General features: G+C 43.5%; 1 protein-coding gene across 6 annotated transcripts in view; it reads left to right on the forward strand.

The window, feature by feature from the left end:
* BRD4 (bromodomain containing 4) overlaps positions 1-12,640 on the forward strand; it is a 214,028-nt gene that overhangs the window by 135,942 nt on the left and 65,446 nt on the right. For 3 of the 6 annotated variants that reach the window (XM_074935103.1, XM_074935105.1, XM_074935104.1), the window contains exons 6-9: positions 6,080-6,363; positions 7,732-8,097; positions 9,712-9,792; positions 10,875-11,003. In XM_074935103.1, the coding sequence (XP_074791204.1) occupies positions 6,080-6,363; positions 7,732-8,097; positions 9,712-9,792; positions 10,875-11,003 (860 nt within the window). The remainder of the gene's footprint in view (positions 1-6,079; positions 6,364-7,731; positions 8,098-9,711; positions 9,793-10,874; positions 11,004-12,640) is intronic. The other 3 variants (XM_074935106.1, XM_074935107.1, XM_074935108.1) reach the window with 2 other exon arrangements.

The following is a 12,640-nucleotide window of genomic DNA, read 5'->3' on the forward strand; positions in this document are numbered from 1 at the left end:
AAGAGGAAACGCTCTTTATTTTTGTGTGTGCAGGTATTCCACAGCGTGAAGTTCTCCAGGGTGTAGACTGAATCCCATACTACCAGAATCCCAAATGACTTATATTTTTAGCAAAGTACTTGCAGCCAGCATAAGTCTTGAAAACATATATTCTTCTTCTAGGAGTGTCCTTGTGGGTGTTCCACTTTAGATGTCTTGATGCCATGTGCTTGTAATCGGAGATTTGTGATAACAGTGCCCGATTGGGCCATGCACATGCTGTAGCCATCTCACACATCACCAAGCGGTTACATAGTGGTGTGCAGCCAATGCCCCAGTTCCTTCTCTACCACCTTTGGCTTGAGTCTGAGTGACCAGCAGCACCCTCTCTTACCTCAGATAAGCTTAATAGTTCATAGTTGTCCTGATAGTGTTCGCTTAGTTGTAGTTAGCTACCCTATCCCCTTGCCCTTTATATTTAATATTTTACTTTAATTTTCTTTTTTTAAAAACTATATATTTGTCCCCTTTCCTCTTTTACCCCTGCCTCCCTGTCAGGTACTTAGATATTACCTTAAAAAAAAATGGAGAAAGAACAGGGATAAACCCTGATTTTCTTTCCAAGGACTTGTTCTCTCAGGCATGCCCAGTGCACCTGGCTTTAAACTCTGCCTGATTTGCAGACTTTCCATACTGGTCTCTGACGGCCACGCACAGTGTGTCCGCTGCCTTGGCAAGACACACATTACCCAAAAGTGTCTGCGCTGCAGAAAACTGACAGCCTGGGCAAGGAAGGCCAGGGATCTCCAGTTGAAGCTCCTTATGATGAAGAAATCACTCAGACTGGCCTCCGAACCTGAGTCCAGGATGCCTCCTGGCCAGCGGTCGCCAGCGGCAGCGTCTGACAGGGGATCTGCTTCAACAGTGGCTGCTAAGGAGCCTGCTTCTAGAAAGAATACCAAAAAGCGGCCACACTCATCCCCACACCGAGAATTGCCTAAAGGAAAGCGATTTCCAAATGAAAAATCTGCTCCGGTACTGACAGAACCAAGAGCGCTGGACCATGAGGCACCGGGAACGTCTGGTACTGAGACTGCCCAAGGAGCTAAAGACCCTATGAGGGCAAGCTCTAATGGAGGTTCACACAGTAAAGTCAAGCTTCCCCGCTCGGCACCTACGCAGCAGAAGAAAACCTCTGCACTGAGTAGTACAATGGCACCACCTGCTGTACCTGTGCAGCACAGCTCTAAGTCATCGGCACCAACAGCTTCAACTCTTATTCCTCGTCAGTGCACGATGCCATCCCCGGCACCGAGCATCATGGTTCCGTAGCAATTCATGAGGCGTGCGGATCTGATAGTGGCCTCAATGCTTGAATCTCCTCTACTGGGTACAGACATTACCCCATCTAGACCGGGACCAAGCCTGTTAACCACTCCCTGTGGATCAGCCCCTCCTGTCTCCAGTGGTGAGGAAGAAGAGGATGAGGCAGTAATATACACTTCTCACCTAAACCTGGACCTTCTCATCACCAAATATCTACAGACATGCGGGGCTGGTGTGGTCAACCATGGGCACTGCCCTCTATACCATTCCCACCCAACTGGCCATACTTGGATCCATGGGTAATGTATAGGGCCCAAAACCTCAGGCCCCCTATCCCGTCTAGGTCCAGAGCAGCACAGTCCCCTTCGCCAACTGTCCCAGCATCCTCAGAGACACAAGAGGAAGAGACCGAGGAGCCTGAGGACACAACTGAAGGTGACACTTCGCTGCCCCCTCACATCTCATCTTCGGCACCGGACAAAATGATGATTTCCCCCCGGGGATGATTTCATATCTTTTCAAGACCTCTTCAAAAGGGTAGTTGAATCCCTGGACATTTCACTAGCATAACTACCAGAGACTCAACACAAGCTCACGGACATACTCCAGGCATCCCCAGCAACAAAGATAGCCTTGCCAATTCATGATATCAGGGAGCCTGCAAAAATAATCTGGCAGATACCTGCTACAGTCCCTCCCTCATGTAAGAGGTCTGATAAAAAGTATTACATGCCAGCAAAAGGGGCCGAGTTTTTATTCACCTACCCCGTACTAAACTCTCTGGTGGTGGGTACGGTCTACCAAGGGGGAAAACAACACCAGTCCGGAACGACCCCATATGATAAGGATTGGAAAAGACTAGATCTCTTCGGATGGAAGGCCTACTCCTCTGCCACAGTCCAGTTCCACACAGCCACTTATGCGGCCCTACTGGCAAAATACACACACAGTCTGTTTGCTAAAATGTCAGAATTTATTGAAAGTTTACCTGATGACACAAAAGAGCAATATAAGGCAAACATTTGAGGGGTGTCTCATCGCCAGGATGGCTCTACAGGCCTCTCTTGACTCTGCAGACACAGCAGCACAGTCCATTGCTACATCCGTGGTCATGCACCGTGCATCCTGGCTCCATCTTTCCAGGTTCCCAGGGAGGTCCAAGCAACTGTTGAGGAGTTACCCTTTGAAGCTCAAAAATTATTCACAGACAAAACCAATGTGTCTCTACACACTCAAGGACGACCTTAAAAACCCTGGATATCTATGTACCTGCAAATAAAAAGAAACAGCAGGTTTTACAACCAGAGATTCTGGTCTACGCCATACTTCCACCCACAAAGACAGTACGACCAACGGCATAAACAAAAACAGAACAGACATCAGCAGAACCAAGATCAACCTTCGACGTCTCAACCATCCACCTCCAGACAATCATTTTGAAGGTGTGATCGAGGGCATGAGACCTCCACACTCTCTGATTCCAAAACCAGATATGGTGACCCGCCCAGTTGGAGATCTGTCACCATTCTACCCGGTCTGGAACACCATCATGACAGACAAATGGGTTTTAGGGATTATCCAGAAGTACTACTCCATCCTCTTTATTTCTATCCCACCTACCCTCTTCACCGTCCCTCTTCAGGGACCCCTCTCACGGGCACCTGTTGTAAAAGGAAATAAACCACCTCATACAATTAGGTGCTATGGAACCCATACCATCAGAACACGGGGCGAGGTTTTTATTACCATTACTTTCTAACTCAGAAAAAGACTTGCAGGTGGAAACCCATCCTAGATTTATGAAAACTCAAATTTGTGAGAACACGATGTTTCAAAATGTTGACTCTAACCACAATAATTCTGACATTACAGAAAGACTGGCTCTTGGCCCTCGACCTCCATATTATCATTCATCCAACACTCAGAAGATTCCTCAGATTCACCCTAGGGAAACAGCATTTCCAATAGAGAGTACTACCCTTCGGCCTTTCGACTGCCCCAAGAGTTTTTTCCGAGGTTCTCATTGTCATTGCAGCTCACCTCCACAGACAAGGAGTGATGATATTTCCATTCTTAAAAGACTGCCTGGTAAGGGCCCCAGTGCAGCAAGGAGCAATACACGCCACACAGAGCACGATAACCCTGTTCGCAGACCTAGGGTTGCACATAAATGTACAAAAGTCCACACTGGTTCCTGTCTAAAGGTTGGAGCTCAGAGAAGCCTACCTTGATGTCTCACAGCAACAGCAGTGTTACCCCAACAACGCTTCCTCAGTCTAGTTGACCTAAGTTCAACTGTGATGAACAGCCCACAAACATCTGCCGGAACAGGCTTACAACTGTTGGGGCACATGTTGGCGATAATGTTCGTTGTAAAACGTGCCAGACTCCACATGAGATGCTTACAGGCCTGGCTGTGACCAGTGTATATACTGCCCAGACACACTCTCAGCAGATGCCTCACAGTGCCACGCAGGGTAAAAGACTTGCTAACATGGTGGACACAACCACAAAACATCTGCTCAGGAGTTCTTTTCCAACAAAAAGCTCCAACCATGACAATCACGACAGACGCTTCCCCGGTTGGTTGGGGGGCACATCTACGCAACAATACGATCCAAGGCGACTTGTCCCCAGCGGAGTCTAGCCTGCACATAAACTTATTGGAGCTAAGGGCAGTCCGAAATGCATGCGAGTACTTTCTCCCTTTAATCAAGAACAATGCCATCAAGATCCTTACGGACAATATAGCATGCATGTTCTATATAAATTGCCAATGGGATCATACTCCGTATATATCTGGATTTCCTAGCTTTTTAGTCTGAGGGTTTTGTGTTTCAGTGATGAGGCTACTGTAAATTGGCTTGCCAAGCTCTGCATCCAATAAGAAGAATGGTTTGGTTAGTGGTGGTTCTACTTGAGACATCTTAACTGTTACACAGTGCCACACTTTTGTGTTGGAATTGTAGCTATCATTTATAAGTGACTAAATTTGGCCACAGCCTTTTTCTTCAATAAATTGAGTCTGTGGACACATCCCTGCTTACTGAAGTCATGCACGTAGCCCTGCTTATGCTGCTGCATGTCCTGCTAAAGACTTTCCAGAGCCTTGCTGAAAGAGCAATACTGGGAAATGGCAGCCAAAATATAGATACAGTAGAACTTCAGAGTTATGAACACCTCGGGAATGGAGGTGGTTCGGAACTCTGAACAAAGCATTTTGGTGGTTCTTTCAAAAGTTTACAAATGAACATTGAGTTAATACAGCTTTGAAACTTTATTATGCAGAAGAAAAATGCTGTTTTTAAATGAAAGAAACAGAGGAACAGTTTCCTTACCTTTTGTCAAATCTTTTTTTTTAAACTTTCCCTTTTTTAGTAGTTTACATTTAACACAAAGTGCTTTACTGTATTTGCCCTTTTTTGGTCTCCGCCACTGCCTGATTGGGTGCTTCCAGTTCCAAATGGGGTGTGTGGGTGACTGGTGTGTTCATAACTCTGAGGTTCTACTGTATGGCTGGCCTACACTGTGACCTCTTAATTTCGGGTTGCTATCCTAGTTAGAACTTTTGCAAGCTAAAAATCAGTCATTTTTTGCTCATGATTAGGTTTTGTTAGTGATTGGGCAAATGGATGTTCCCAAAATAGTATGTAAGTTAAAATGTCAGGAAGTCCCTGTCTAGAATGATAGGTGCTCCTTTTCCTGGAATTTGCATATATAAAAATAGAACTGTTGCTAACAGACACAATGAAAAATATGTGATGTCTGCCACGAGGGTACTCCTGTAATGCCTGCTGGCCTGCGGTGGGTGGGTATCTTTCTCAGAAGTACTGCCTCCTAGCAGTACTTCTGAGAAAGACATGAGATTAGTGTGTTGGCAAACCTCACCTTGCAAGCACTGTCAGAAGGAGGCAATGCTTCTGGTTGACACCAGGTATGGTACCAAGTATCAGAGGGGTAGCCATGTTAGTCTGCATCCACAAAAACAACGAGGAGTTCGGTGGCACCTTAAAGACTGATTATTTGGGCATAAGCTTTCGTGGGTAAAAAACCCAGAAGAAGTGGGTTTTTTACCCACGAAAGCTTATGCCCAAATAAATCTGTTAGTCTTTAAGGTGCCACCAAATATGGTGGAATTCCTCAATTATTTACAGGCATGACTTTCAAAATGTCTTTCCCATCCTTTAATGTGGAAACCCTATGTTCCCAGGTACCTGGCTTTTGCACAGATATCTGCCGTTCTTTTTGCATTTCACGTTAAAAGTTGCCTCATGGGAGTTCCTGCTAGCCAGCAAGACTGATGATCTTTCTCTGAGTATTGCAGATGTGTTGAGGTGACTGCTTATTTCCACTGAATAGCAACCCCTGTTGTTAATTGATGGGTATTGACTGCTTTTGAAGGAAGTTCTGCCCACTGCAGTACCACAAGCCTGGTAATTGTGAAGTATAGTCATGCAAATGGCCAGAAAAAGATAAGCAGGCAGGGGAAGGAGAGTAGACTCTCTCACCCTTTCTCCCCAGGCTCTGACAGGGACCCCTTTGAGGGCAATGTGTCTTTTGACCTGATTCTACTTAAAATGGACCATGAAAAATTTGATTAGTACCTACCCTGAATTTGATTACTCAGGGAAGGATGCGCTAAAGTATTGTTACCCAAGCGCAACTATTTAAAAATAATAATAATCGTTATGAAATATGCATATGTTGCCTGATCAAAATGAGTAAGTTTGAAGCATTAAGTGTGGCCCTTCTTTATTCCTTCATTTTTTGACAGTTACACCCAAGCCAGGAGCATCTACGGTACAAAACGTAACTCAAGCATCATCCCCATCTCAGACGCAGGCCCCACAACAGAATCTTCAGTCTGTGCAAACAACTCATTCCTTTCCTTCTGTGACCCCTGACCTTATTGTCCAGACGCCAGTAATGACAGTGGTGCCTCCTCAACCACCTGCACCTCCTCCCCCTCCTCCCCCACCTCCTGTTCCCCCAACCCCCACTCCCCAGCCCATTCAAGCACACCCACCTGTTATCCCAACAACTGCACAGCCTGTGAAGGTGAGTAAATAAGGACTCTGTGGAGTTAGTGAGTCAGGATTCTTTGTGTTCAATTTCCTCTCTAGAAGAGAAGATTTTATTGGATGACTATTTTAAAACATTCACTGGGAAGTCCATTTCATCTTAGGGTTTAATATTGCTTTACAGATTTTTACTGATCGGAGAGGTGGGACTGAGGCACACAGAAGTGAAGGGTGGGATTTTCAAGAGCATTTAGGAGAGTTAGGCTCCTAACTCCTTATTTGCCTTTGAAAATCCCACCTGACTGACTTGTCCAAGGTCATCCAGCAGGTCAAGGGCAGAATCATAGAATGATGATTAGGGTCCAGGAGTTCTGATTCCCAGTCCTCTTCTCTAACCACGAAGACTCTGCCTCACTTGTCCTTATCAATTAAAAGTAGAATCTGTTTTCCATAGATTGTTGACCATAGCAAAGTAATTGAGTAGAACAGTATTTGCCCATCAGAATTTCTACTAAACATTTAGCCAGCACGCTTGTGTACTGGGGTTAATAGTGTTGGGTTTTTTTAGGCTTTGCAAGGAAAAGAAAGCCATCTGGCTTGAAAAGCTATGTCACTGTGGCTATGCTAGCCAAAAGTGACTAGTAATTTTGGGTACCTCAATTTTTGGATGCGCAACATAACATTATTTAAATTTACTCTTCAAAAAGAGCCGAGTCCCCACCCATTAAAATCAGGCTCCTTTATCGTCTCTCAAGTTGGGTACCCAGAATCACTAGTTGCTTTTGAAAATTTTGGCATACATCTTCAGCAGATCAGATTCTGCTAACTAATATTTCTTATTTTGAGTAATGCCTTTTATATCATTGCATCAATAAGATTGCCACTTCCTTTCTCCTGAGACATGGCTCTTGTGTGGATGTCAGGTGCCACTTACAAAAGTTCTTGGCAGAGTTAGGTACCCAAGTTATATGAACCTTCAGTGGGAGTTGGTCACCTGATTGCCTTAGGTACTTTTGAAAATCCCATCCAGCAACTCAGCCAAAATAATCCAAGATCTGGGCTTCTGTAAACACTACACAAGCTGTAGAAATGAATCCTAAGCGGTTTACTTGATGCTAACGTGGTTAAGTGAAAGGTTTTGAATTGTCATTTAACCATCCTCTTGACCTTTGCTAATATAATAAAGATCATTTGTAGTTACGCATTTTCGAGAGGACTCGGTACAAACTGCTTCCAGCATGCATATTTATAGAAAGCTTTTTAACTTTTTAGTTCCATCTCATCTGAGTATTTAGTGGTTAGACTTTAATATACAACCAGAGGTGGATCCTGTGAATACAATAGTAACAAAAGAGCACAAGACTAAATAAAATATTATAATGCTGTTGTATTTTTTGTTTTACAGACAAAAAAAGGAGTGAAGAGGAAAGCAGACACCACAACGCCAACAACAATAGACCCAATTCACGAATCCTCCTCGCTGCCCACTGAACCCAAGTCTGCCAAGATGGGTCCACGAAGGGAAAGCAGCCGGCCAGTGAAACCTCCAAAGAAGGATGTTCCGGACTCTCAGCAGCATGTGGTAGAAAAGAGTAACAGTAACAAAGTGTCTGAGCAGTTAAAGTATTGCAGTGGCATCATCAAAGAGATGTTTGCCAAGAAGCATGCTGCCTACGCATGGCCCTTCTACAAACCTGTGGACGTGGAAGCACTGGGACTGCATGATTATTGTGATATCATTAAACATCCCATGGATCTGAGCACAATCAAAGTAAGCTCAGTTTCACATAGCCAAAAAAAAAATAGACTGTGCAGGAGGAATAACTTCCCTGGGGAAATGCAGTCTGTTTTACATGCCAGCTCATATATGTGGGCATACGTGTGCAGCTGCACGCTTAACATGGTGTGTTGTAGATATCCACCAAAAAAGTATGTGTTGCAAAAGAAAGGACTCTTCTCTGGGACTCTGTCTGAAATCAAATAACCATTTGCTCTGTGTAACCTGAGAATTCTGGTAGGTGGAGTCTCTGATCTGTCCATAGTGTGCTACTCTTTAAGTGACAGGTCCTGAAAAGAAGACGGTCCTCTTTCCAGAATGGGGCTTCCAAAAAAAAAAAAAAATTTTAAAAATTGCCTGTGCATTTTTAAAAGTAAATGTCCTCTACTGTGGCAGTCTACACTGAATACCCTTAGCCAAGATAATGGGCTCAATCAGTCAGTACAGATTGCTGTAGTAGGGGAATTTTCTTTAAAACAAAAACAAACAAACAAAAAACCACCACATTGGGTGTTCACCTTTAAAGGAAATGTTTCAGAGTAGCAGCCGTGTTAGTCTGTATTTGCAAAAAGAAAAGGAGGACTTGTGGCACCTTAGAGACTAACCAATTTATTTGAGCATAAGCTTTCGTGAGCTACAGCTCACTTCATCGGATGCATAAAGTGGAAAATGTAATCAATTTATTTGAGCATAAGCTTTCGTGAGCTACAGCTCACTTCATCGGATGCATAAAGTGGAAAATGCAGACTGCATTTTCCACTTTATGCATCCGATGAAGTGAGCTGTAGCTCACGAAAGCTTATGCTCAGATAAATTGGTTAGTCTCTAAGGTGCCACAAGTACTCCTTTTCTTTTAAAGGAAATGTTCTGCTTAATATAAAGGACCATGTTTCCAGAGCATCTAAATCAAAGCCTTCTGCTGAGAGGACACAGCTAGCTCCCTCTCATGGAGTATTTGAGAGTTGCTTATCCAAGAGAAGTAATTGCAAAGCAGTCCATATCTCTGCTGAAAATGTCAGTTCATTGTTGGGAGCACTGTCATTTTATGACTTCATCATGGATATAGCTTTAAACTGCAGAATTCTTTGGTTGTATCAATATTCACGCAACTCAGGCTTCTTTTTTAAAATACGTTAAGCAGAAGAAAAAGACAAATTTCTCTCTCCCCCAAGCCCATATTGAGATTACACTGGGAACTTGGCTTGTATGAAGTGAATGAAGGATTATTGTTTTTCCTTCAATTAAATAATTAAAACCTGTGCTGAAGATTGAGCTGGTACCATTGCCCCTTTTTCTGAATATGCATAACAACTTTGAGCATTCTGTAGTATTCTCCAAATCTAACAAAAAAACTAGCTAGGAAGTTCTGAAAAACCACAAGTACAGAGAGGATCTGGATGTCTGAAGCATTGGTAATGGGATAACAAAGTTCTTTATTCCAGGTCACTGGTTGAAATTTAGTTCAAGTTGGTTGTGAGCAAAAATCATTGCCCATGACAACTGTTTTATGTTTATATGAAATGCATTGGTGGATCTTGTTCCAGTTGCTGATGGTCAGGTGTCCACCTCTCAAAAAAACACCATCACTTTTGGCCTTGTTGTTGGCAGGCACAGCAGAGAGGCAAAGGATTGAATGAGCCATGGAGACAGAACTATCCTCACCTCTGGCTCCTTCAGACAAAAATTGAGGTATATAATGAGATGGTGTGGACAACTGTCGATAAATTGAGATCTGCACACGTCAGGGCTTCACACCACTACATTCACTTCATAATAAAATGAAGTTGCTGTGCAGGGAGTTTATTTTAAGGCTTGTGTTTTTGTAATGGCAGATAGTCTCACTCTGGACTGACTTAAGCCTGCACAGTTCAACTGCTTTGTTTCTTTAATCAAGCTCTATCTTTTCCCCGGGGGTGGGGATAAGATTCATCCTTAGATCCTTGGGGGATTTATTCCCACACTACTCTCTCAAAAATCCTATGTTGCCACAGCCAGTTGGATGTGGTTCCCTGTGTCTGACAGAAAAATGCCAAGCATGTTGCCTTCTTGAATGCTTCCAAGTTCCTGCTGACCTGAAGGAGGGACTATCCTGTGGTCCCAATTCCTCAAACTGTCACTGCTATGCTGGACTGAGCCCACTTGTGCGATGTCTTTAACTGCTACTGACAGTTTGTGATTTCTCTTATAAGAAAGTGATACAAAGATTAAAAACTTGTTTGTTTAAAAAATCATTTCAGATGCGTGTGTGAAGTTTTAGCGTATTGTTGTTCAAACAAAACCTTGCACCATGATTGGTAATGATGGGGACCAGTAATCTAGTGAATTAGTTCCTTCATACTGTCAGTTGAATTGGTAGGCAGTGAAAGTGTCTGTCACATGTGGGCAGTCGTGTCCTCCCATGTAGCTTGCAGCTGCCCGTTATTATGGAGGGATGTTCTATGAAGGAATACCAGCTCCGGCATACAATGTTCCATTTTGGTCTCAGCAGTTTAGCTGCATTGTATGCTATTTCTGTAGTTGTCTTTTGGATGTACCTCCATGTTATAGTTCAGGATGGCTGTAATCTGCTCCATTTTATGTAAATCAAATGCAGATCTCAGGTTTCTGGCAAGTTTCCAAAGCAATGCTCCATTTGGCAAAGGTTAGATATAGGTGGAGATTAGGTGGAAGCCCAGAACTCTATGGATGCCATAGATCCAAGATATTTCTTGTCCATTCAGTAAGTTGTTTTGTTTGCTCTGTTGATAGTGGAGTTTTGTTTTCCCTTCTAGTCTAAACTGGAGAACCGGGAATACAGAGATGCTCAGGAATTTGCAGCAGATGTCCGATTGATGTTTTCCAATTGTTACAAATACAACCCTGCTGATCATGAGGTGGTAGCTATGGCACGGAAACTGCAGGTAAAGAAACTGCTTTGTTAGAGTGCTTTTCTGTTTTGAACTCGTACCTGAAACTTTTTCATAATGGTCTAGCATAACCTACACCCTAAACTTTTAAAAGTAAAATAAATTGAAGTACAAAAATATACCAGAATGATACACTAAATTTTCAAAAGCAAATCTTCCACGTTGCAGTGTTAGCATGAACTGTAGTTGCTATGCCAGCTTGAACAGACTGAGCTGGTAACTTTTTTTTTCTTTTTTGAGTAGTGTCCCTATAGGCACTCCACTTCAGGTGTGCATGCACCCCTTGCATCTTTGATTGGAGGTTTTCAGTAGCAGTGCCTGTTAAGTCCATGCATGAACTCCAGACATCCTTGCTCTCTGTCCCAACTATGAGTAGAGCTGTGTGGCAAGCCACCCACAGCCTGAGACAGTGTCTAGCATGCCTGCTTCTAGTGTTGCTCGAAGTTTGCTTTAGGATCATCTAATTTTTAATTTAGTGGAATTATTCACTTCTACAAGTTATATTTTATAATGTCTTTGCTTCATTTGAGGTGAGCTTTTTTCAGTGCTTCTCCTTCTCCCCACCTGAGGGGTTCCCTGTGGAGGTTTTTGCCTTGTTGCCGGAGTATGCCAGGATCTCTGGGATTCAAGTACAGTCTCACATCTCAGGAATCTGTCCCACTCAGTGTTGGACATTACCAGTACAGTTACTGTCTGGGGTACATTCATATCCCTCAAAAGCACAATACCTACTCAACCTTTAAGATCAAAGCTAGAAAAAAACAGGAGATTAGATTCAAGCTTCTCTACGATGGAGCACTCCCATCTTTGGATCCAGGCCACAATACTCCCCTGTACATCAGCCTTTGCGTGAGCATAGTGCCTCATCAGCTTCTGCACCAGTTTTCCCCCCAACTTCTCAGGGAAAAATGTTGGAGGGTACCAAATAGGCACTTAAAAAGAGGAGTTCTAGTTCTCCTCATGAAGAGCCTATTTCAAAAAAAGCCCCAGTCTCTTCAGAAATTAACTGTCAGAGATCTCAGGTCCTGGACTGGATACTGCTGAGGCTCCAGGCTCCTGTGGTCTTCTAAGACTCCAAGCCCTTCAAAGAGCCACAGTAACAACCATACCCTGTTATCAAAGCTATACTCAATACCACCTAAGCATAAATCCATCAGCAGAGACTCTAAATTCTCTGCTTCCAGAAGGGCTGTACTGACAGGCCATCCTGTGCTGCCTTCAGTTTCTAGACAAGTGATCCAGGGTCCCTTGGTACTTCCAAAGGAGTTGTCATCTTTGGTACCAATGACTTTTGCTAGACAGGACCCATCAAAGCAGGTCTCAATCTAGTACAGACTGTGGAACATCCCTCATTCTCAGCACAAATCCACCTGATAACACAGGAATTTAGCAAAAAGAAAAGGAGTACTTGTGGCACATTAGAGACTAACAAATTTATTTGAGCATAAGCTTTTGTGAGCTACAGCTCACTTCATCGGATGCATTCAGTGGAAAATACAGTGGGGAGATTTATATACACAGAGAACATGAAACAATGGGTGTTACCATACACACTGTAACGAGAGTGATCAGGTAAGGTGAGCTATTACCGGGGGTGGGAAGGGAGGGAGAGGACCTTTTGTAGTGATAAC

This window comes from Natator depressus, chromosome 20 (genome assembly GCF_965152275.1).
Source record: "Natator depressus isolate rNatDep1 chromosome 20, rNatDep2.hap1, whole genome shotgun sequence".
Taxonomy (NCBI): domain Eukaryota; kingdom Metazoa; phylum Chordata; order Testudines; family Cheloniidae; genus Natator; species Natator depressus.